This window comes from Hemitrygon akajei, unplaced genomic scaffold (assembly GCF_048418815.1).
Source record: "Hemitrygon akajei unplaced genomic scaffold, sHemAka1.3 Scf000180, whole genome shotgun sequence".
NCBI lineage: Eukaryota > Metazoa > Chordata > Chondrichthyes > Myliobatiformes > Dasyatidae > Hemitrygon > Hemitrygon akajei.
The window spans coordinates 221,703-245,252 of NW_027332066.1; the positions used below are offsets into that span (position 1 = coordinate 221,703).

Here is a 23,550-nt window from a genome sequence, read left to right on the forward strand (position 1 = left end):
AGTTCACTTTGTTCTACCACAATCCTCACTGTCTAAGATTGACCCTGCTTAGTCCTTCCAAAGTGCAACACGTCGCACTTGTCTGCATTAAATTGCATCGGTCATTTTTCAGCCCATTTCTCAGCTGGTTTAGACACCACTGCAAGATTTGGTAGCCTTCCTCACTCTCCACTACACGTCTCCACTCTTGTCGTCATCTGCAAATTTGCTGATCCAATTGACCACATTTTCATCCAGGTCGTTGATATAGATGACCAACAACAACGGACCCAGCACCAATCCCTGTGGCACAGCACGAATTAAAAACTCCCAGTCAGAGATTCAACAGTCTATAACCTTTCTGTCTTCTTCCAAAAATCCAAAGTCAAATCCAATTTACCACTTTAATTTGCATGCTGAGCAACTGAACTTTCTTGCCCACCCTCCTGTGCTGTACCTTGTCAAGTGCCGTGCATTCCTTCGACAACACCCAATTCCTTCGATTCATCAACTTTCCCGTAACTCCCTGGAAAAACTTTAAAATTGGTTCGACATGAACTACCACTGATGTCTTATGACCCCAAAAATCAATGGGTTGTCCGAAAAGAGCATAAATATCAGACAAACCTTTTGGTGAGCTATTTTACATTAGCAGCTAACCTACTTCATATTTCATATTTTCTCTACTTACGGCTTTTTAGTTGCTTTCGGCTGTTTAGTAAAAGCTTTCCTCTATATCTTTTTCTATATTCTGTGTCCTCTCATTTGCCTTTGTGCTGCGTTGACTCCCTCGTCAACCACGGTTGGTCATCCTCCCTCTGGTATAATTTTTCATCTTTGCAATTATCCACCTCTACCTGCGCCTTCCGAATCACTCCCAGAATCCTCATCTATCCCTGCTTTGCTGTTGCCTCTGCTAGTGTCCTCTTCCAATTTATTTTGCCCAGCTCCTTTCTCATTCCTCTGTAATTCCTTTATTCCACTGTAATACGGATACATCTAACTTAAACCTTCTCCCTCTCAAACTGCAGTGTGGGTTCTGCTATTTTATGATCATTGCCTCTTAAGGGTTTATTTAGCTGAAGCTCCCCAATCAAATCTGGTGCAATACACAACATCGAATCCAGATCCGCCTTTCCTAGAGTGGGCTCAACCATAGGCTTCTCTCAAAAGCCATCTCATAAGCATTCTGTAAATTCCCTCACTTGGGATTCAGCACTGAACTGATTTTCCAAAGCTACCTGCGTATTGAAATTCCCCATTGACTATTTTAACACTGAGCTCTTTACATGCCTCTTCTCTCTCCCACTGGAATTTGTAGCCCACATCCTGGTTACTGTTCCATCAGGGTCATTTTTCCTATGCAGTTTCTTAACATCTACATCGTCCATTCCGCTACCACCTCTTTATAAGGACATTTATTTTTCTATGAGATCAGAATCAACCCAACCCTTTCACTTACCCGCCTGTCCTTTTGATTAACTATTTATCCTTGGGTATAAGCACTCAAATATGATCTTCTTTCAACGATGATTCAGTGATCCCTGCCACCCATTTTTGCTCTCTCGCTCTCCCCTCTCTTCCGTTCTTGTTGTCACATCTTTTTGATGTAATGTTGCACATTGATGGACAAATAAGTTAATTACGTTGAATATACTCTAGGGTATTTGGAAATCCTTATTCTTTCACAATATTGATTTAGAATTTCCTTCAGTTACTGTTTCTCTGTTGATGACTGAACCCAGGGCGGATGAGGCAGCAGCCCAGTGACTGCAACTGTTCTGAAGCTACTGGGGCCATGAACAGATATTTTCCTGCACATTCTCCACGTCTGTCTGTCTGCTCCACAATAACTTCATTGTTTCCTTTTTATAGAAAGTCACTGAACTGACAGAGAAGGGAAACCGGGCAGAGAGTTCCAGACTCTTCCTCAGTTTGGTGATGGGCAAAGGCTCCCGGGCCCGGAGGGCGATGTGGGAATCCTTTGTGACATGGAGGACTGAGTTACCGAAGCTGGACAGAATACTGAGGGAAATACAGGAACTTGGTATGTTAAAACCACGCACTGAACACAAAGACACATTGAAATAAACATTTCAGTTATTTTAATTATTTTAGCTCTGTTTCCATGGATTTTGTTTTATATTTAAACAGGTCCTGATCCACAGGAATACATGAACATCGGCCAAGGGTTATCTGAGTTACCCACTCAACTGATAGGTGAGTGATGAAATGTGCAGTTCAAACCACATTTCAAATGTTAGTCTGTGACTTGGCAAAACCTCAGAATCAAAATTCACCATTAATCATTCGCCGATCTCTGGATTCAGGTTACAATTCAGAGAATCTCTCTTTGCAGCCTGAATATTCTACATTGTATTTTTGTCTTAATCCAGCTGTTGGTACTGCTGAAGTCTTCACTCCAGGTCCTCATGCTCTGGGAATTCCCACACACCCCAGACAGGCTCCTGATACACTGTATGACCCAGTCCAGGTGACTTTTCTATCTTCAGACCTTTCATATTCCAAGCTCCTTTTCCTTTGAAATAGCACTACACACACTTCTGTTTGCTGATATTCTTTACCTTTTGTAATTCCACTAGTGAATTCCACAGAGTTTGTCTGGCATTTCCTTTTCACCCGTTACTGCAACTACAACATCATTTTCCAGCAGTCATCTGGGAAAGAAAAAAAATACTTTGGATACTTTGGAATCCTTTCTTATATTATTGACCATATCCTTGCACTTCCTGCACATTCATGTATATCTTGCAGCATCTATAACATATTTGCCACCGACATGACCCAGACAGTAACTTCCATGCACCCACAACTCTGTGAAAAAACTTACCACAATTGCTGTAAATTTATGCCATCTCACCTTGACCAAATGCCCTCTGGTATTAGACATCAGCCTTATGTAAAAAAAATAACAATAGACAATAGGTGCAGAAGTAGACTATTCGGCCCTTCAAGCCTGCACCGCCATTCTGAGATCATGGCTGATCATCTATTATCAATACCCGGTACCTGCCTTGTCCCCATATCCCTTGATTCCCCTATCCATGATACCTATCTAGCTCCTTCTTGAGAGCATCCAGAGAATTGGCCTCCACTGCCTTCCGAGGCAGTGCATTCCTTAACTCTGTCTTAAATGACCTACCCCTTATTCTCAAACCATGCCCTCTGGTACTGGACTCTCCCAGCATCTGGAACATATTTCCTGCCTCTATCTTGTCCAATCCCTTAATAATCTTATATGTTGCAATCAGATTCCCTCTCAATCTCCTGAATTCCAGCGTGTACAAGCCCAGTCTCTCTAACCTCTCTGCGTAAGACAGTCCGGACATCCCAGGGATTAACCTCGTGAATCTATGCTGCACTTCCTCTACAGCCAGGATGTCCTTCCTTAACCCTGGAGACCAAAACTGTACACAATACTGCAGGTGTCGTCTCACCAGGGCCCTGTACAAATGCAAAAGGATTTCCTTGCTCTTGTACTCAATTCGCTTTGTAATAAAGGCCAACATTCCATTAGTCTTCTTCACTGCCTGCTGCACTTGCTCATTCACCTTCAGTGACTGATGAACAAGTACTCCTAGATCTCTTTGTCTTTCTCCCTTGCCTAACTCTACACCGTTCAGATTATAATCTGCCTTCCTGTTCTTACTTCCAAAGTGGATAACCTCACACTTATTCACATTAAACGTCATCTGCCAAGTATCTGCCCACTCACTCAGCCTATCCAAGTCACCCTGAATTCTCCTAACATCCTCATCACGTCACACTGCCACCCAGCTTAGTATCATCAGAAAACTTGCTGATGTTATTCTCAATGCCTTCATTTAAATCGTTGATGTAAATGGTAAACAGCTGTGGTCCCAATACCGAGCCCTGTGGCACCCCACTAGTCACCACCTGCCAAACAAACAAAATGCAGGCTGTCAATCCAAACTCTTATCTATCAAAATTGTACACCTCAGTCAAATCTCTATTCTAACTGCAGAGTAAACAAACCAAGTTTATCAAACCCCTCCTTGTAGTACATGTCACCGAATCCAGGCAACACCCTGATGAACCTGTTCTGCACCCTCTCCAATCCTTCCAAAAGCTGGAAATCAGAAGTGAATACAATACTCCAGATGCTCCCTAAAACCATAGGATCCAGGAGTAAAATCGCCGATTGGCTCAGTGAATTTGCTCCGCAAATCCTCTCAAACCCATTATTCTGCCTTCTCCCAGTAAAAGCTGATGCTTTTCCAAATCAAGAACCTATCGACCTGCATTCACACAGTACTCAAGCATGTTAATTTTCTGTATAAGGATTCCATGTGGGACCTTGTCAAACACCCGACTAATATCCAAGTAAAAGATCTCCATGTGTAACTTCATCCATCACCTTTGTCACCTCCTGGAAGAACTCCATCAAGTTGGCAAGATGCTAACCCCGCCCAAAGCCTTGCTGCTGAACCCCAAACCACCTCAAACAGGCTCTCTTTCATATTCCCATGGGGCAGAAGATATAAAAGGCTGAAGGTATGTACCACCAGCCTCAAGGACAGCTTTAATTCTGCATTTATAAGACTACTGAATGATTACCTTCTATGTTATGATTGGCTCCCAATGATAAGAAGACAATTTTATATATAAAATTGTAACATCGTGCAGATCGTTACTAATAACCACTCACTTAGATAACCACAATATACTTACAGAAGAGCAGAAAGAATACACTCAGTGTATGAACAGATTTAAGGAGCAACTGATAATAGATTATGTATCTATCGAGCACTGGGGAGTGTAGAAATCTCTCAGTGTTATATTGTCTATCAAAAACTATTTGATTCTGTCTGTAACATGGTTAAGAGGTTTCAATATTATATAAGATGCATCCAATACTTGTGAAATTTCTACAACATCTAATGAAGTACAATAAATGCCCTATTAACAAGAACAACGGAAGAACCACTGTTACCAAAATAAATGGAGACATTTTCCAGAGTGACACACTAAGCCCACTATGGTTTTGTCTGGCGTTAAACCCACTCTTGAATTTCCTGAAACAGACAAAAATCAGGTATCAATTTAGAAAAAAAAAACAAACGAATTATACCTTGACACAACTATACAGGGATGATCGGAAATGATTTGCTCTTGCATCAGTGGAGCTAAAACAATTAATTCAAATAATGGAACTAATTTCCAAAGAAAGCATATACAGTATAGCTATGCATGTCTGTGTGATTCCGTAAATAAGTGTGCAGAAATAGAAATAAAAAAGAGATTAGTGAGTCACTATCGATGGGTTGTTTGTCCATTCAGAAACTAGATGGCAGAGGAGAAGTTTCTGAACCGTTGAGTGTGCGCTTTACTCCGATCCTGTACAGTAGTCCCCATGAACCAGACAGTGATGCAGCCAGTTACAATGCTCTCCAAGTTACAAATGTAGAAATATTCGAGTGATGTTGGAAACTCCTGATGAAATATAGCCACTGTTGTAGTTTCTTTGTGGCTGCATCCATATATTGGGTCCAGGTCAGATACTCGAAGATATTGACAGCCAAGAATTTGAAATTGCCCACACTCTCCACTTCAGATCCCTCTGTGAGGATTGGTGTGCTGGGTTCCCTCATCTTACCCTTTCTGAAATCCACAATTAGCTCTAATGATATATTTTTATCAACGCAAGCAGGATTCAGCACTCCGTACAAGCATATGCAATTCTGATAAGGGGTACACATCACTGAACGCAAATGAAAGCATAACCCATAAAAATGAAGAAATGATCATAATAGAAGAACGTTAACCTTGGAAGAGTGGAAGAGTCTGACTCCCCACGGAAGACATCCCCAGGATCTGAGCGCACTAGATGTCGACAAGGAAGTGTCAAGCACCTGGCTCAGAGATGGAGACCTCTTCCCAGAAACAGAAGGGAGCATACAGGACCAGGTGGTTAACACATCTAGTTATCAATAATAAAGAATAAAGGGCAACAGGTTCAAGATGATAAATGCTGAAAATTACAAAAGAAGCCAGAAAGAATTGAACACATTACAGGATCCTGCGGTAGTTTTACTCAATCTGAGTACTGCACTATCAAGTGGTAGATAACTTTCATAAAAATCTTGCTTAAACCACAGCTGATGAAAAAAACCATCCCTCATTGTAAGTACAAGCATGCTGCACTTTTAGAGTTAGAGTCCGACAAATCCAACTGTGACCGATCAATTATTACAGATAGGACAATTCATAATAACTGTCCAGCTATAATTGTACCGGACAAACTAGCAATAACAACTTTTTTAAATAGATATAGCCATTCCAAACACACATAAATTACAGATATCAATTAATGAAAAACTTCAGAAATATGCCGAATTAAAAGAGGAAGTTGAAAGACTGTGGAACATGAACATGATATATTCCCGATAATAATATCGACAACTGGTATCATCCAAAAAGCACTACACGATAGTATTAATGAATTAGCTCCACACAGCAATGTTCATGTTAATCTTCCGAAAGCCACAATAGTATACGTCACGAGAGTAATCTGAAATTACCTATCACAATGAGTGTGCTTGGATTTGCCCGTACCTCAGGATTTGCCAGTTAAGAAAAAATAAAAAGTAATACTTATTTATAAAGCATTTTTTATCAGGACGATGTCGTTCAAACTGTGTTACAATGGGATAAAGTGCAAACTAGAAAATAAAAGACAAAATAATATCAATTACAAGCAAGGTTCAAATTCTTAAAAAAATGTTTTACGCTTGTGCTTAAAAGTGACTAACAGAGTCTACATCCCTTACACAGTACTTGCAGAAGTCTTGGTCTCCCTAGTTATATATATCTGCCTCAGAATTTTGTGCAGTACTGCACCATTTTTTTAAGTGTTGAATTCTACAGTTTAGGAAAATAGTTCAAAAACTAAAAAAAAATCTGACCTGCCAATGATTCTTTGGCCTTGTACCTTATAGTCTGCCTGCACTGTATTTTCTCAGCAACTGAAACACTGTTTCCCTGCACTATTCTGTTCCGTTTTTCCTTGTAGGACCTCATTGCACCGATGTGATGTAATGACCTATTTGGATCGTGTGCATAAGAGTCTTCATTGTACCTTGGTACATGTGACTATAATAACCCAATTTGCCAAGTTATTATTGTCAATAACACAGAGCTGCTTGGTTGCTTAAGATTGTTACACCCAGGGGTGGTAGTGGGGAAACACTCCCACGACCTATTAAATGCTCCAGTGGCGTGCAACTCAAACAGCCTCTGACAATCAGTTCCAGCTCCTGGCCTTCATGTGTGACTTAGCTACTAAGCTTGGCAGAGGCATTTTTTCTGATAGGAGAAAGGGCAAATGCCGGTTACTGCCACCTGACAACCAGTCGCTTCGGGTAGTTGGGGCTCATCATTCGTGACTGGCAGCTCATCCAGAAGAAGGAAAACCGTGATCTCACGCTGTTACTTTGGGAGTAAACGCAGTGGGAAAAATATAACCATATAACAATTACAGCACGGAAACAGGCCATCTTGGCCCTTCTAGTCCGTGCTGAACGTTTACTCTCACCTAGTCCCACTGACCCGCACTCAGCCCATAACCCTCCATTCCTTTCCTGTCCATATACATATCCAATTTTGCTTTAAATGAGAATACCGAACCTGCCTCTACCACTTCTACTGCAGCTGGAGCCCCTAAGGCAGTCTTAGGTTGCATTCAACGTGGTCTGGAAACTCCTGTGACACTTCTAGTGCCAAGCTGTATTGGTCTCTGGAGTTCCTTTGTGTTCATCGTCTGCTAATGATGTAAACAATGCTTCAAATATAGTCAAATGTTGTCCTAAAGAAAGTGCAGTCAGGATTGCAATTGGATATCGGGAAAATTCTCTTCAGAATTAATTAATAACAGGATATGAGTATTGGACATTTTCTGGGACATTTATCGCTGTCAATTCTGGTGTCTGTGAACACAACTTTACTTTTTGTCTTAGTATCCATGGAAACATTGAATTAATTCATGTAATCTCAAACACTGAATGTTGAAATGCAGTTATAAAGTTCTTTGTCAGTTGAGCAATTTAACTTGGTGACCATGTTCTCTGTTCCCATGGAAGATGTTCAACAGAAACACAAGGAGACTCTGCGGGCACAAACTGAAAAACTGAGAGTGAACACAATCCTGATGAGGGAGAAGGTGAAGGTTTTCCAGCTGGTTGATCGATACGCTGAGCTCACGGTCATTTCTACACTTCGAGATCGGAGACTGGTGGAACATGAGCTGCTGTCAAGAGGCAGAGACCACGAGGAGTGGAGAGAAAAACATCTCCGCAGAGAGCTGGAAAAAATCCAGACTGATCAGTTGTTCCAGAGCAGTTTTTCCCAGAGTAAATCCAAATCTAGGAATTCAGCAGCAGTGGCCGGGGTCCCGGGGATTGGGAAAACAACAATGGTACAAAAGATTGTTTATGACTGGGCCACGGGGAAAATATACCAACAGTTCCAGTTTGTCTTCAGCTTCAAATTCCGGGATTTAAACTCCATTAACTGCAGAATAAACCTGAAGGAACTGATTCTGGATCAGTATCCTTACTTTGGGAATATCCTGAGAGAGGTCTGGAAGAACCCAGAGAGATTGTTGTTTATATTCGACGGTTTGGACGAATTCAATGACAAAATTGATTTTGCTGACAGTCGGGGAGACACAGAACCTCAGTACACATGCACAGATCCTGAATTCAAGTGCAAGGTGTCGGACATTGTGTACAGTTTAATCCAGGGCAAGCTGCTTCCAGAGTGTTTAGTGCTAGTGACCACCCGTCCCACTGCATTACATTTATTGGAAAAGGCAGACATTAGTGTCTGGGCTGAAATCCTGGGATTTGTTGGTGATGAACGGAAGGAATATTTCATCAGACATTTTGAAGATCAGACGGTGGCGGAAGCTGTTTTCAAACACGTGAAGGAGAACGAGATCCTGTACACCATGAGCTACAACCCTTCCTACTGCTGGATCCTCGCTCTGGCACTGGGCCCCTTCTTCACACAAAGAGTCAGGGACCCACAGCGAGTTCCCAAGACCATCACTCAACTGTACTCCTACTATACTTACAACATCCTGAAAAACCACGGCCGTGAGATTGAGAGCCCCCGTGATGTGTTACTCAGGGTTGGTCAGATGGCCTTCAGAGGAGTGTATGATAAGAAGATTGTGTTTACAGATGGAGATTTGATCAACTACAGTCTGCAGCCGTCCCAGTTCCTGTCCGGGTTCCTGATGGAGCTTTTGGAGAGAGAGGATTCTGCCCAGAGTGTGGTGTACACATTCCCACACCTCACCATCCAAGAGTTTGTAGCTGCAGTCGCACAATTCCTGAATCCACATCCCGGGGATATACTGAAATTCCTCACTGAAGCTCACAACACGTCAGATGGGCGATTTGAGGTATTTCTCCGTTTTGTTGCTGGTCTCTCCTCCCCAATGACAGCTCGGGGCCTCGAGGAATTTCTGGGTCGATTCCCTCATGAAACAACCTGCCGGGTGATTGACTGGGTGAAGGAGGAGGTTAAACAACAGAGTGGAAACACAGAGAGTGAAGCTGGTAAAAGGAGCCTCCTGAACACATTGCACTACCTGTTTGAGTCTCAGAATAGTGGACTGGCTCAGGCCACACTGGGATCTGTGGAAACCCTTTCATTCAGTAGAATGACACTGACCCCGATTGACTGCGCGGTCCTGTCTCATGTCATCGGACTCTGTGATACAATAAAACACCTCGACCTGGAGGACTGCCACATTCAGTGTGAAGGAATCCAGCGGCTGGGACCCGGGCTGCACAAGTGCCAGGAGCTGAGGTAACTTGATTTTTCTCTCTCACTCTAAACTGTGAAAATGTTCCATTGTGTTGTTTTAATGTAAAGGAATTTCAGTAAATTTGTAGTAAATCAGATTGTGAAGAATTGTGACAAATGCACAGGGGATCGGTCATTAATTCCCCAAGGACGGGAGGGTTCTGTGGATCCTTGTGAAGGGATGTTGGAGACTTCATCAGATCAGTGAACAACGGCCATTGGTTTAATGGTAGTAAATCACAGGAATGGCCGTGTTTCTCGCTGCCTGTGACACGTCCATTGACAATGTTCCTTCTCACTGTTACTGACACCCAGACTGACTCTGACTGCAGCAGGTGGGTCAGAGATTCACACCCCCTTCCCGGAGAGGGACAAGAGACCGTCAGCAGACTGTCCCAGTGAGAAGGAATGAAATACCATTGTCAGATTGTCCTCCCACTGCCATTCCCCGTGTGTGACTTTGCTCACTTCCAGATACGCAAAGAGCGAGGGTGCATCTCCTCTGGGTCTCTGTTCAGACCCAACACACTCGTACATAAAATTTCTGCATCCTCTCGTCTTGTAGGATTATCGTTTACTCTTGGAATCCTCCTGTGGGACCTCTCATCCCAATCCCCCTTCCATTCTTTGGAATCTCGCCCCCATCCCCATTCCTCCTGTGGGCTCTCTATTACTCTTTCCTCATCCGCCTGTGGGATGTCTTTTCCACACCACCACCCCCCCCCCCCCTTCCTGTGAGATCTCTCTTCCCCATCCTCTTCCTCCTTTGGGATCTCTCTTTCCCATCCCCCTTCCTACTGTGGGATCTCTCTTCCCCATCCCCTTCCTCCTTTGGGATCTCTCTTCCCCATCCCACTTCCTCCTGTGGGATCTCACTTCCCCATCCCCTTCCTCCTTTGGGATCTCTCTTCCCCATCCCCATTCCCCTTTTGTCTGTGGGAACTCTCCTCCCCATAGAACCATAAAATAATAGAACACCAGCGCACAGAAAACAAGCCATTCGGTTCTTCTAGTCTGTACCAAAACCTTATTCCGCTAGTCCCATTGACCTGCACCCAGTCCATAACACTCCAGTCCTCTCCCATCCATGTATCTATCCAATTTATTCTTAAAGCTTAAGAGTGAGTCCACATTTTCCACATCAGATGGCAGCTCGTTCCTCACTCTCACCACACTCTCAGTGAAGAATTTCCCCCTAAACCTTTCCCCTTTCACCCTGAAGCCAAGTCCTCTTGTAATTTATCTCTCCTAATGTATGTGGAAAGAGCCTATTCGCATTTACCCTCTCTATACCCCTCAGAGTTTTGTAAACCTCTTTGAAATCTCCCGGCATTCTTCTGCGCTCCAAGGAATAAAGTCATAATCTGTTCAATCTTTCCCTGTAACTCAACTCCTGAAGACACGGCAATATCCTAGTAAATCTTCTCTGCACTTTTTCAACCTTACTGATATCCTTCCTATAGTTCAGTGACCAGAACTGCACACAATACTCCAAATTTGGCCTTACCAATGTCTTATACAACCTCACCATAATATTCCAACTCCTCTACTCAATACTTTGATTTATGAATGCCAGGATGCCAAAAGCCTTCTTTACAACCCTGTTTACCTGTGACGCCACTTTCAGCGACTTATGTATTTAAACCCCCAGATCCCTTTGTTCCTCCGCACTCTTCAGTGCCCTACCATTTATCGTGTATGTCCTACCTTGATTTGTCCTTCCAAAATGGAACACCTCACACTTGTCTGCATTAAATTCCATCTGCCATTTTCTGGCCCATACTTCCAGTTGGTCCAGATCCCTCTGCAAGCTTTGAAAGCTTTCCTCGCTGTCCACAACGCCTCTACCTTAGTGTCATCCACAAACCTGCTGATCCAATTTATCACATTATCATCTGGATCATTGATAATCTCCCTGACTTGTAATGCCACTTCTCCCCCCTTCATCCCTCCCCTCTATCACGTCTGACACAATGGAAACCCAGAACATGAAGCTGCCAGTCCTGCCCCTCCTGCAAACCAAGTCTTACTAATAGCAATAATGTCGATATCATCATGTGCCAATCCACGCCCTAAACTCATCTGCCTTACCTACAATACTCCTCGTATGGAAATAGATGCACCTGAGAACATTTCTATCATGTACAAACCTTTGATATCTGTCTATACAAGCAGTCCTCGCATGACCCTTATCCTCCTCCACCTCACTATCTGCTCTACCACTCTGGTTCCCCTCCCCCGCAATCTAGTTTAAAACCCCCGGAACAGAACTTGCTAACCTACCGGCAAGGATGTTAGTCCCCTCCAGTTCAGGTGCAAACTGTCCAATTCGAACTGGTCCCACCTCCCCTGGAAGAAAGTCCAATTGTCCAGAAACATGTACCCCTCCCTCATGCACCATCCCCTCAGCCACGTATTCAGCTGCATTATCTTCCTATTTCTAGCCTCACTAGCACGTGGCACGGGTAGCAATCCACCTGTGAGATCTTGCTAACCCATCCCCCTTTCATGCTCTGGGCTCTCTGTTCCCACTCCCCCTTCCTTCCAACTGTTGGATCTCTCCTCAGCATCCACCTCCCTCCTGTGGGATCTCTATTCACCATCACACTTTCTCATGTGGGGCCTCTCTTCTCCATACCCCTTCCTCCCGTGGGCTCTCTCTAACCATCCCCGTTCCTCCTGTGGGATCTCCCTTCCCCATTCCTTAATGCTGTGGGATCTCTCATCCCCATCCCCCTTCCTGCCATGGGATCTCTCATTTCCATACGCCTTCCTCCTGTGGGCTCTCTGTTCCCTATACACCTTCCTCCTGATGAATCTCTCTTCCTCATCCCCATTACTACAGTGGAATCTCTCTTCTCCACCCCCCATGCTCCTGTGGGATCTCTCTTCCGCATCCCCTTTCACCCTCTGGTGTCTCTGTTCCCATCCCACTTCCATTTGTGGGATCTCCCTTCCCCATCAACTTCCTGCTGTTGGATCTCTCTTCCGCATCCCCCTTCCTCCTGTGGGATTTAAACTCCCCACCCCTTTCTTCCTGTGGGATCTCTCTTCCCTATCCCATTTCCTACTGTGGGATCTCTCTCTCCCATCCACCTGACCCCTGTGGGGGCTCTGTTCCCATCCCACTTCCTGTGGGATCTTGCTTCCCCATTTCCCTTCCTCCTGTACATTTCTCTTCCTCATTCCCCATCCTATTGTGGGATCTCTCTTCTCCATCCCCCTTCCTTCTGTGGGATCTCTCTTCCCAATCCCCTACATCCGGTGGGATCTCTCTTCCCCATCCCCCATCCTTCTGTGGGATCTCTCTTCCCCATCCCCTATCCCCTCGTGGGATCTCTCTTCCCCATCCCCCTTCCTTCTGTGGGATCTCTCTTCCCCATCCCCCTTCCCTCTGTGGGATCTCTCTTCCCAATCCCCTACATCGGGTGGGATCACTCTTCCCCATACCACTTCCTCCCGTGGCATTTTCCCCATCCCCCTTCCTCCTATGGGATCTCTCCTACTCATCCCCCAACCTCCTGTATGATCTCGCTTCACCATCCCCTTCCTCCTTTGGGATCTCTCTTCCCCATCCCCCTTCCTCCAGTGGGATCTCTCTTCCCCATCCCCTTCCTCCTTTGGGATCTCTCTTCCCCATCCCCCTTCCTCTTGTGGGATCTCACTTCCCCATCCCCTTCCTCCTTTGGGAACTCTCTTCCCCATCCATATTCTCCTTTTGCCTGGGGGAACTCTCCTCCCCATAGAATCATAAAATCATAGAACACGACAGCACAGAAAACAAGCCATTCGGTCCTTCTAGTCTGTACCAAAACCTTATTCCACTAGTCCCATTGACCTGCACCCAGTCCATAAACCTCCAGTCCTCTCCCATCCATGTATCTATTCAATTTATTCTTAAAGCTTAAGAGTGAGTCCGCATTTTCCACATCAGATGCAGCTCATTCCACACTCTCACCAATCTCTGAATGAAGAAGTTCCCTCTAATCCTTTCCCCTTTCACCCTGAAGCTGTCCTCCTGTAATTTATCTCTCCTAATGTATGTGGAAAGAGCCTATTCGCATTTACCCTCTCTATACCCCTCAGAGTTTTGTAAACCTCTTTGAAATCTCCCCGCATTCTTCTGCGCTCCAAGGAATAAAGTCCTAACCTGTTCAATCATTCCCTGTAACTCAACTCCTGAAGACCCAGCAACATCCTAGTAAATCTTCTCTGCACTTTTTCAACCTTACTGATATCCTTCCCATAGTTCAGTGACCAGAACTGCACACAATACTCCATATTTGGCCTCACCAATGTCTTATACAATCTCACCATAACATCCCAACTCCTATACTCAGTACTTTGATTTATGAATGCCAGGATGCCAAAAGCCTTCTTTACAACCCTGTTTACCTGTGACGCCACTTTCAGGGACCTATGTATCTGAACTCCCAGATCCCTTTGTTCCTCCGCCCTCTTCAGTGCTCTACCGTTTATTGTGTATGTCCTACCTTGATTTGTCATTCCAAAATGGAACACCTCACACTTGTCAGCATTAAATCCCATCTGCCATTTTCTGGCCCATTCTTCCAGTTGGTCCAGATCCCTCTGCAAGCTTTGAAAGCTTTCCTCGCTATCCACAACGCCTCCATCTTAGCGTCAGCCACAAACCTGCTGATCCAATTTATCACATTATCATCTAGATCATTGATATAGACAACAAACAACAATGGTCCCAGCACAGATCCCTGAGACACACCACTGGTCACAGGCCTCCTGTCTGAGAAGCAATCATCCACTACCACTCTCTGTTTTCTCTAACACAGCCAATTCGAATCCAGTTTACAACCTCTCCATGGATACCTAGTGTCTGAACCTAGAACTAACCTCTTATGTGGGACCTTGTCAAAGGCCTTACAAAAGTCAATGTAGACAACATCCACAGCCTTTCCTTCATATGCATTCTTGGTAACCTCCTCGAAAAACACTACAGGATTCATTAAACACGATCTACCATGAACAAAGCCATGCTGACTATCTTTAATCAGCCCTTGGCTCTCCAAATCCTTCTATATCTGATCTCTCAGAACACCTTCCGATAATTTACCTACTACTGATGTCAGGCTTACTGGCCTGTAATTACCTGGTGTAGTTTTGGAACCTTTTTCAAACAACGGAACAACATGAGCTACCCTCCAATCCTCCGGCATTTTAAATATTTTCTGCCAGGGCCCCTGCAATTTCTACATTAGCCTCTCTCAAGGTCCAAGGAAATATCATGTCAGGCCCGGGGGAATTTATCTACCTTTATTTGCTGTAAGGCAGCAAGCAGCTTCTCCTCTTTAATCTCTATATGTTCCCTGATACTACTGCTTGTTTTACATAAATTACATAATTTATGTAATTACATAAACGCTATGCCAGTTTCCTGAGTAAATACTGGTGCAAAAAAACTGTTTAAGATCGCCCCATCTCATGAGGCTCCACACATAGACGACCAGTCTAATCTTCTAGGGGACCAATTTTGTCCTTTACTATCCTTTTACTCTTAATATACTTGTAGAAACCCTTTGGGTTTACCTTCACATTATCTGCCAAAGCAACCTCATGTCTTCTTTTTGCCTTCCTGATTTCCTTCTTTAGTATTCGCTTACAATTTCTATACTCTTCAAGTACCTCATTTGTTCCTTGTTGCCTATACCTCCTAAACACCTACTTAACCAGATCGCCAATATCCATTGAAAACCAAGGTTCCCTATGCCTGTTAACTTTGCCTTTAATCCTGGCAGGAACATGCAAACTGTGCACTCTCAAAATTTCACCCTTGATGGCGTTCCACTTACTGAACACATCCTTGCCAGAAAACAACTTATCCCAATCCACTCTTCCTAGATACTCTCTCATTTCCACAAAATTCGCCCTTCTCCAATTCAAAACCTTAACTGGTGGACTAGTCCTATCCTTATCCATAATTATCTTGAAACTAATGACATTATGGTCACTGGACCCAAAATGTTCACCTACACATACTTCTGTCACCTGACCTGTCTGGTTCCCTAATAGGAGATCAGGTACTGCACCCTCTCTCGTTGGTACCTCAATATATTGATTTAGAAAACTTTCCTGAACACATTTGACAAACTCCACACCATCTAACCCTTTCTCAGAATTGGCGTCCCCGTCAATATGTGGAAAGTTAAAATCCCCTACTATTACAACTTTCTGTTTCTTACATTGGTCTGCTAACTCTCTACAGATTTGCTCCTCCGACTCTCTGTGACTATTGGGCGGTCTATAATACAACCCTATTCGTGTGGTCACACCTTTCCCGTTCCTCAGCTCCACCCATACGGCCTCTGTAGACGAGCCCTCCGGGCTGTCCCGTCTACGCACAGCTGTGATATTCTCCCTGACTAGTAATGCCACTTTTCCCCCTTTCATCCCTTCCCTCTATCACGTCTGACACAATGGAAACCCAGAACATGAAGCTGCCAGTCCTGCCCCTCTTGCAAACCAAGTCTTACTAATAGCAATAATGTCGATATCATTATCATGCCAATCCACACCCTAAACTCATCTGCCTTACCTACAATACTCCTCGTATGGAAATAGATGCACCTGAGAACATTTCTATCATGTACAAACCTTTGATATCTGTCTAAACAAGCAGTCCTCGCATGACCCTTATCCTCCTCCACCTCACTATCTGCTCTACCACTCTGGCTCCCCTCCCCCGCAATCTAGTTTAAAACCCCAGGAGCAGAACTTGCTAACCTACCGGCAAGGATGTTAGTCCCCCTCCAGTTCAGGTGCAAACTGTCCAACTCGAACAGGTCCCAACTCCCCTGGAAGAAAGCCCAATTGTCCAGAAACATGAACCCCTCCCTCATGCACCATCTCCTCAGCCACGTATTTAGCTGCATTATCTTCCTATTTCTAGCCTCACTAGCACGTGGCATGGGTAGCAATCCACCTGTGAGATCTCACTTTTCCATCCCCCTTTCATCCTCTGGCCTCTCTGTTCCCACTCCCCCTTCCGTTCAACTGTTGGATCTCTCCTCAGCATCCACCTTCCTCCTGTGGGATCTCTATTCACCATCACACTTTCTCGTGTGGCGCCTCTCTTCTCCATACCCCTTCCTCCCGTGGGCTCTCTCTACCCATCCCTGTTCCTCCTGTGGGATCTCTCTTCCACATCCCCCATCCTCCTGTGGGTCCTCTGTTCCCATCCCTCACTCATCTTGTGAGATCTCCCTTCTACATCCCCATTCCAGCTTTTGGTTCGCTTGTCCATCCGACCACCTCCTGTGGGCTCTCTCTTCACCATCCCCCTTCCTTCATTTGGGCCTCTGTTCTCATTCCTCTCTTCCTGTGGCATCTGTCTTTCTTATCTCCCTTCCTCCTGTGGGATCTCTATTCCCATCCCCCTTCCTCCTGTGGGATCTCACTTCCTCATCCCCCTTCCTCCTGTGGGAACTCTTTTCCCCATCCCCTTACTCCTGTAGGGCCTCGGTTCGAATATCCGCCACTTCCTGTCGGATCTCTCTTCGGTATGCTCCATCCTCCTGTGGAATTTCTCTTCCCCATCCCCCTTCATCCTGTGAGATCTGTCTTCCCAAACCCTCTTCCTCCTGTGGGATCTCTCTTCCCCATCCCCCTTTCTCCGGTGGGATTGCTTTTCCCCTTCCCCTTTCTCCGGTGGGATTGCTTTTCCCCTTCCCCTTTCCACCTGTGGGATCTCTCTTCCCCTTCCCACATCCTCCTGTGAGATATCCCTTCCCCATCCCTCTTCATCCTGTGAGATCTGTCTTCCCAAACCCTCTTCCTCCTGTGGGATCTCTCTTCCCCATCCCTCATCCTGCTGTGGGATCGCTCTTCCACATCCCCATTCCTCCTGTGGGATATCCCTTCCCCTTCCCCTTTCCTCCTGTGGGATATCCCTTCCCCATCTCCCTTCCGCCTGTGGGAGGTCTCTACCCATTCGCCATTCCGCCTGAGTGAATTCTCCACCCCACACCTCTTGATAGAATCATAAAATCATAAAACACCAGCGTACAGAAAACAAGCCATTCTGCTCTGTGCCAAAACTTTATTCCGCTTGTCCCATTGACCTGCACCCAGTCCATAACCCTCCAGTCCTCTCCCATCCATGTATCTATCCAATTTATTCTTAAAGCTTAAGAGTGAGTCCACATTTTCCACATCAGATGGCAGCTCATTCCACACTCGCACCACTCTCTCAGTGAAGAATTTCCCCCTAAACCTTTCCCCTTTCACCCTGAAGCCAAGTCCTCTTGTAATTTTTCCCTCCTAATCTATGTGGAAAGAGCCCATTTGCACCTACCCTGTCTATACCCCTCAGAGTTTTGTAAACTTCTATTATATCTCCCCTCATTCATCTGTGCTCCAAGGAATAAAGTCCTAACCTGTTCAATCTTTCCTTGTAACTCAACTCCTGAAGACCGGGCAACATCCCAGTAAATCTTCTCTGCACTCTTTCAATCTTACTGATATCTTTCCGACAGTTAGGTGACCAGAACTGCACACAATATTTAAAACTTGGCCTCACCAATGTCCTATACAAACTCAACATAACATCCAACTCCTATACTCAATACTTTGATTTATGAATGCCAGGATGCCAAAAGCCTTCTTTACAACCCTGTCTCCCTGTGACGCCACTTTCAGGGACTTATGTATCTAATCCCCCTGATCCCTTTGTTCCTCCACACTCCTCAGTGCCCTACCATTTACTGAGTATGTCCTACCTTGATTTGTCCTTCCAAAATGCAACACCTCACACTTGTCTGCATTAAAGTGGTGACTAGTGGTGTGCCTCAGGGATCTGTACTCGGTCCAATGTTGTTTGTCATATACATTAATGATCTGGATGATGGGGTGGTAAATTGGATTAGTAAGTATGCAGGTGATACTAAGATAGGTGGCGTTGTGGATAATGAAGGTTTTCAAAACTTGTTGTTCAAAGATTTAGGCCAGTTAGAAGAGTGGGCTGAAAGATGGCAGATTGAGTTTAATACTGATAAGTGTGAGGTGCTACATTTTGGTAGGAATAATCTAAATAGGACATACATGGTAAACAGTAGGGCATTAAGGAATGCAGTAGAACAGAGTGATCTTGGAATAATGGTGCATAGTTCCCTGAAGGTGGAATCTCATGTGGATAGGGTGGTGAAGAAAGCTTTTGGTATGCTGGCCTTTATAAATCAGAGCATTGAGTATAGGAGTTGGGATGTAATTGTGGAGTATTGTGTACAGTTCTGGTCACCGAATTATAGGAACAATGTCAACAATATAGAGAGAGTACAGAGGAGATTTACTAGAATGTTACTTGCGTTTCAGCACCTAAGTTACAAGGAAAAATTGAACAAGTTAGTTCTTTATTCTTTGGAGCGTATAAGGTTGAGGGGGGACTTGATAGAGCTATTTAAAATTATGAGGGGGATAGATAGAGTTGACGTAGATAGTCTTTTTCAATTGAGAGTAAGGGAGGTTAGAACAAGAGGGAATGAGTTGAGAGTGAAGGGGCAAAAGTTTAGGGGTAACACGAGGGGGAACTTCTTTACTCAGAGAGTGGTAGCTGTGTGGACTGAACTTCCAGTAGAAGTGGTAGAGGCATTTTCGATTTTGTCATTTAAAAAAAATTGGATAGGTATATGGACAGGAAAGGAATGGAGGCTTTTGGGCTGAGAGCAGATCGGTGGGACTAGGTGAGAGTAAGCGTTCGGCATGGACTAGAAGGGCCGAGATGGCCTGTTTCCATGCTGTAATTGTTAAATGGTTATAAGTTATATGTTATAAATTCCATCTGCCATTTTCTGGCCCATTTTTCCAATTGGTCCAGATCCCTCTGCAAGCTTTGAAATCCTCCCTCGCTGTCCACAACGCCTCCATCTTAGTGTCATCAGCAAACCTGCTGATCCAATTTATCACATTATCATCTAGATCATTGATATAGACAACAAACAACAATGGTCCTAGCACAGACCCTTGAGGCCCACAACTAGTCACAGGCATCCAGTCTGAGAAGCAATCATCCACTATCACTCTCTGTCTTCTCCGACTCAGCCAATTTTGAATCCAGTTTACAACCTCTCCATGGATACCTTGTGTCTGAACCTTTTGAACTAACTTATTACGTGGGACCTTGTCAAAGGCCTTACTAAAGTTCATGCAGACAACATCCACAGCCTTTCCTTCATATGCATTCTTGGTAACCTCCTCGAAAAACACTACAAGATTCATTAAACATGATCTACCACACACAAAGCCATGTTGACTAGCTTTTATCAGCCCTTGACTGTCCAAATCCTTGTATATCCGATTTCTCAGAACAACTTCTGATAATTTACCTACTACTGATGTCAGGCTTACTGACCTGTAATTACCTGGTGTACTTTTGGAGCCTTTTTCAAACAATGGAACAACATGAGCTACCCTCCAATCCTCCGGCACCGCACCCATGGCTGAGGACATTTTAAATATTTCTGCCAGGGCCCCTGCAATTTCTACACTAGTCTCTCTCAAGGTCCGAGGAAATATCATGTCAGTTCCGGGGGATTTATCTACCTGTATTTACTGTAAGGCAGCAAGCAGCTCCTCCTCCTTAATGTCTATTAAGCACAGAGTCGACTGTACTTCCTTAGAAGGTTGGCGTCATTCAATGTCTGTAGTGAGATGCTGAAGATGTTCTATAGGTCAGTTGTGGAGAGCGCCCTCTTCTTTGTGGTGGCGTGTTGGGGAGGAAGCATTAAGAAGAGGGACGCCTCACGTCTTAATAAGCTGGTAAGGAAGGCGGGCTCTGTCATGGGCAAAGTACTGGAGAGTTTAATATCGGTAGCTGAGCGAAGGGCGCTGAGTAGGCTACGGTCAATTATGGAAAACTCTGAACATCCTCTACATAGTACCATCCAGAGACAGAGAAGCAGTTTCAGCGACAGGTTACTATCGATGAAGTGCTCCTCAGACAGGATGAAGAGGTCTATACTCCCCAATGCCATTAGGCTTTACAATTCAACCGCCAGGACTTAAGAACTTTTTAAAAGCTATTATTAATGCTTTTTGAGATAGTGATTTAGATGCATATCATATTTTTACTGAGTTAAGTATTGTATGTAATTAGTTTTGCTACAACAAGTGTATGGGACATTGGAAAAAAAGGTTGTATTTCCCCATGGGGATGAATAAAGTATCTATCTATCTATCTATCTATATGTTCCATGACACTACTGTTTGTTTGCCTTAATTCCATATCCGCTATGCCAGTTTCCTGAGTAAACACTGACGCAAAAAACTGTTTAAGATCTCCCCCATCTCTTGAGGCTACACACATAGACGACCACTCTGATCATCTAGGGGACCAATTTTGTCCTTTACTATCCTTTTACTCTTAATATACTTGTAGAAACCCTTTGGGTTTACCATCACATTATCTGCCAAAGCAACTTCATGTCTTCTTTTTGCCTTCCTGATTTCCTTCTTTAGTATTCCCTTACATTTTCTATACTCTTCAAGTACCTCATTTGTTCCTTGTTGCCTATACCTGCTAAACACTTACGTAAACACTATGCTTGATAACTTTGCCTTTAATCCTGGCAGGAACATGCAAACTCTGCACTCTCAAAATTTCGCCCTTGAAGGCGTTCCACTTACTGAACACATCCTTGCCAGAAAACAACTTATCCCAATCCACTCTTCCCAGATCCTCTCTCGTTTCCACAAAATTGGCCCTTCTCCAATTCAGAACCTTAACTGGTGGACCAGTCCTATCCTTATCCATAATTATCTTGAAACTAATGACATTATGGTCACTGGACCCAAAATGTTTGCTTACACATACTTCTGTCAGCTGACCTGTCTGGTTCCCTAATAGGAGATCAGGTACTGCACCCTCTCTCGTTGGTACCTCAATATATTGATTTAGAAAACTTTCCTGAACACATTTGACAAACTCCACGCCATCTATCCCTTTCTCAGAGTGGGAGACCCAGTCAATATGTGGAAAGTTAAAATCCCCTACGATTACAACTTTCTTTTTCTTACATTGGTCTGCTACCTCTCTACAGATTTGCTCCTCCGATTCTCTCTGCCTATTGGGCGGTCTATAATACAACCCTATTATGTGGTCACACCTTTCCCGTTCCTCAGCTCCACCCATACGGCCTCTATAGACGAACCCTCCGGGCTGTCCCGTCTACGCACAGCTGTGAGATTCTCCCTGACTGGTATTGCCACTTCTCCCCCTTTCATCCCTCCCCCCTATCAAATCTGAAACAACGGAACCTCAAAACATGAAGCTGCCAGTCCTGCCCTCCTGCAAACCAAGTCTTACTAATAGCAATAATGTTGATATCATTCTGCCAATCCACACCCTAAACTCATCTGCCTTACCTATAATACTCCTCGTATGGAAATAGATGCACCTGAGAACATTTCTATCACGTACAAACCTTTGATATCTGTCTATACAAGCAGTCCTCGCATGACCCTTATCCAACTCCACCTCACTATCTGCTCTAACACTCTGGTTCCCCTCCCCCTGCAATCTAGTTTAAAACCCCCGGAGCAGAACTTGCTAACCTACCGGCAAGGATGTTAGTCCCCCTCCAGTTCAGATGCAAACTGTCCAATTCGAACTGGTCCCACCTCCCGTGGAAGAAATTCCAATTGTCCTGAAACATGAACCCCACCCTTATGGTCCATCTCCTCAGCCACGTATTTAGCTGCATTATCTTCCTATTTCTAGCCTCATTAGCACGTGGCACGGGTAGCAATCCACCTGTGAGATCTCTCTTCCCCATTTACCTTCCTCCTGTAGCATCTCTCTTCCCCATTACCCATCCTCTTGTGGGATCTCTCTTCCCCAAACCCCTTCCTCCCAAGGGATCTCTCTTCCCAATCCTTTACATCGGGTGGGATCACTCTTCCCCATCCCACTTCCTCCCGTGACATTTATTTTCCCCATCCCTCTTCCTCCTATGGGATCTCCCCTACTCATCCCCCAACCTCCTGTATGATCTCGCTTCCCCATCCCACTTGCTCCTGTTGGATTTCTTTTCCCCATCTCCCTTCCTCCTGTATGATCTCGCTTCCCCATCCCCCTTCCTCCTGTGGGATCTCTCTTCCCCATCCCCCTTCCTCCTGTTGGATCTCACTTCCCCATCTCCCTTCCTCCTGTGGGATCCCTCTTCCCCGTCCCCCTTCCTCCTGTGGGATCTCTCTTCCCCATCCCCCTTCCTCCTGTGGGATCTCTCATCCCCATCCCCCTTCCTCCTGTGGGATCTCTCATCCCCATCCCCCTGCCTCCTGTTGGATCTCTCTTCCCCATCTCCCTTCCTCTGGTGGGATTTCTTCTCCATCCCCCTTTCTCCAGTGCGGCCTCTATTCCCTCCCCCCCCAACTTCCTGTGGGGTCTCTCTTCCCCATCCCCCTCCCTCCAGTGGGATATCTCTTCTGCAATGACCTTCCTTCTTTGGGATTGCTCGTCCATCCGAAATCTTCCTGTGGGCTCTCCCTTCCACATCCCCCTTCCTCCTGTATGATCTCTCTTCACCATTCTCAATCCTCCTGTGGGATGTCCCATCCCCATTCCCCTTCCTGCTGTGGGCTCTCTCCTCCCCATCAAAATCCTGCTGTTGGATCCCTCTTCCTCATCCCCCTTTCTTCCTGTGGGATCTCTCTTCCCCATTCCTTCCTGCTGTTGGATCTCCATTCCCC

The 23,550-nt window shown here is 44.8% G+C and overlaps 1 protein-coding gene across 1 annotated transcript in view; it reads left to right on the forward strand.

The window, feature by feature from the left end:
- LOC140724258 (NACHT, LRR and PYD domains-containing protein 3-like) overlaps window positions 1–23,550 on the forward strand; it is a 297,596-nt gene that overhangs the window by 12,503 nt on the left and 261,543 nt on the right. Inside the window, exons 5-7 of the mRNA XM_073038729.1 lie at window positions 1,855–2,026; window positions 2,134–2,199; window positions 8,100–9,837. Of these exons, the coding sequence (XP_072894830.1) occupies window positions 1,855–2,026; window positions 2,134–2,199; window positions 8,100–9,837 (1,976 nt within the window). The remainder of the gene's footprint in view (window positions 1–1,854; window positions 2,027–2,133; window positions 2,200–8,099; window positions 9,838–23,550) is intronic.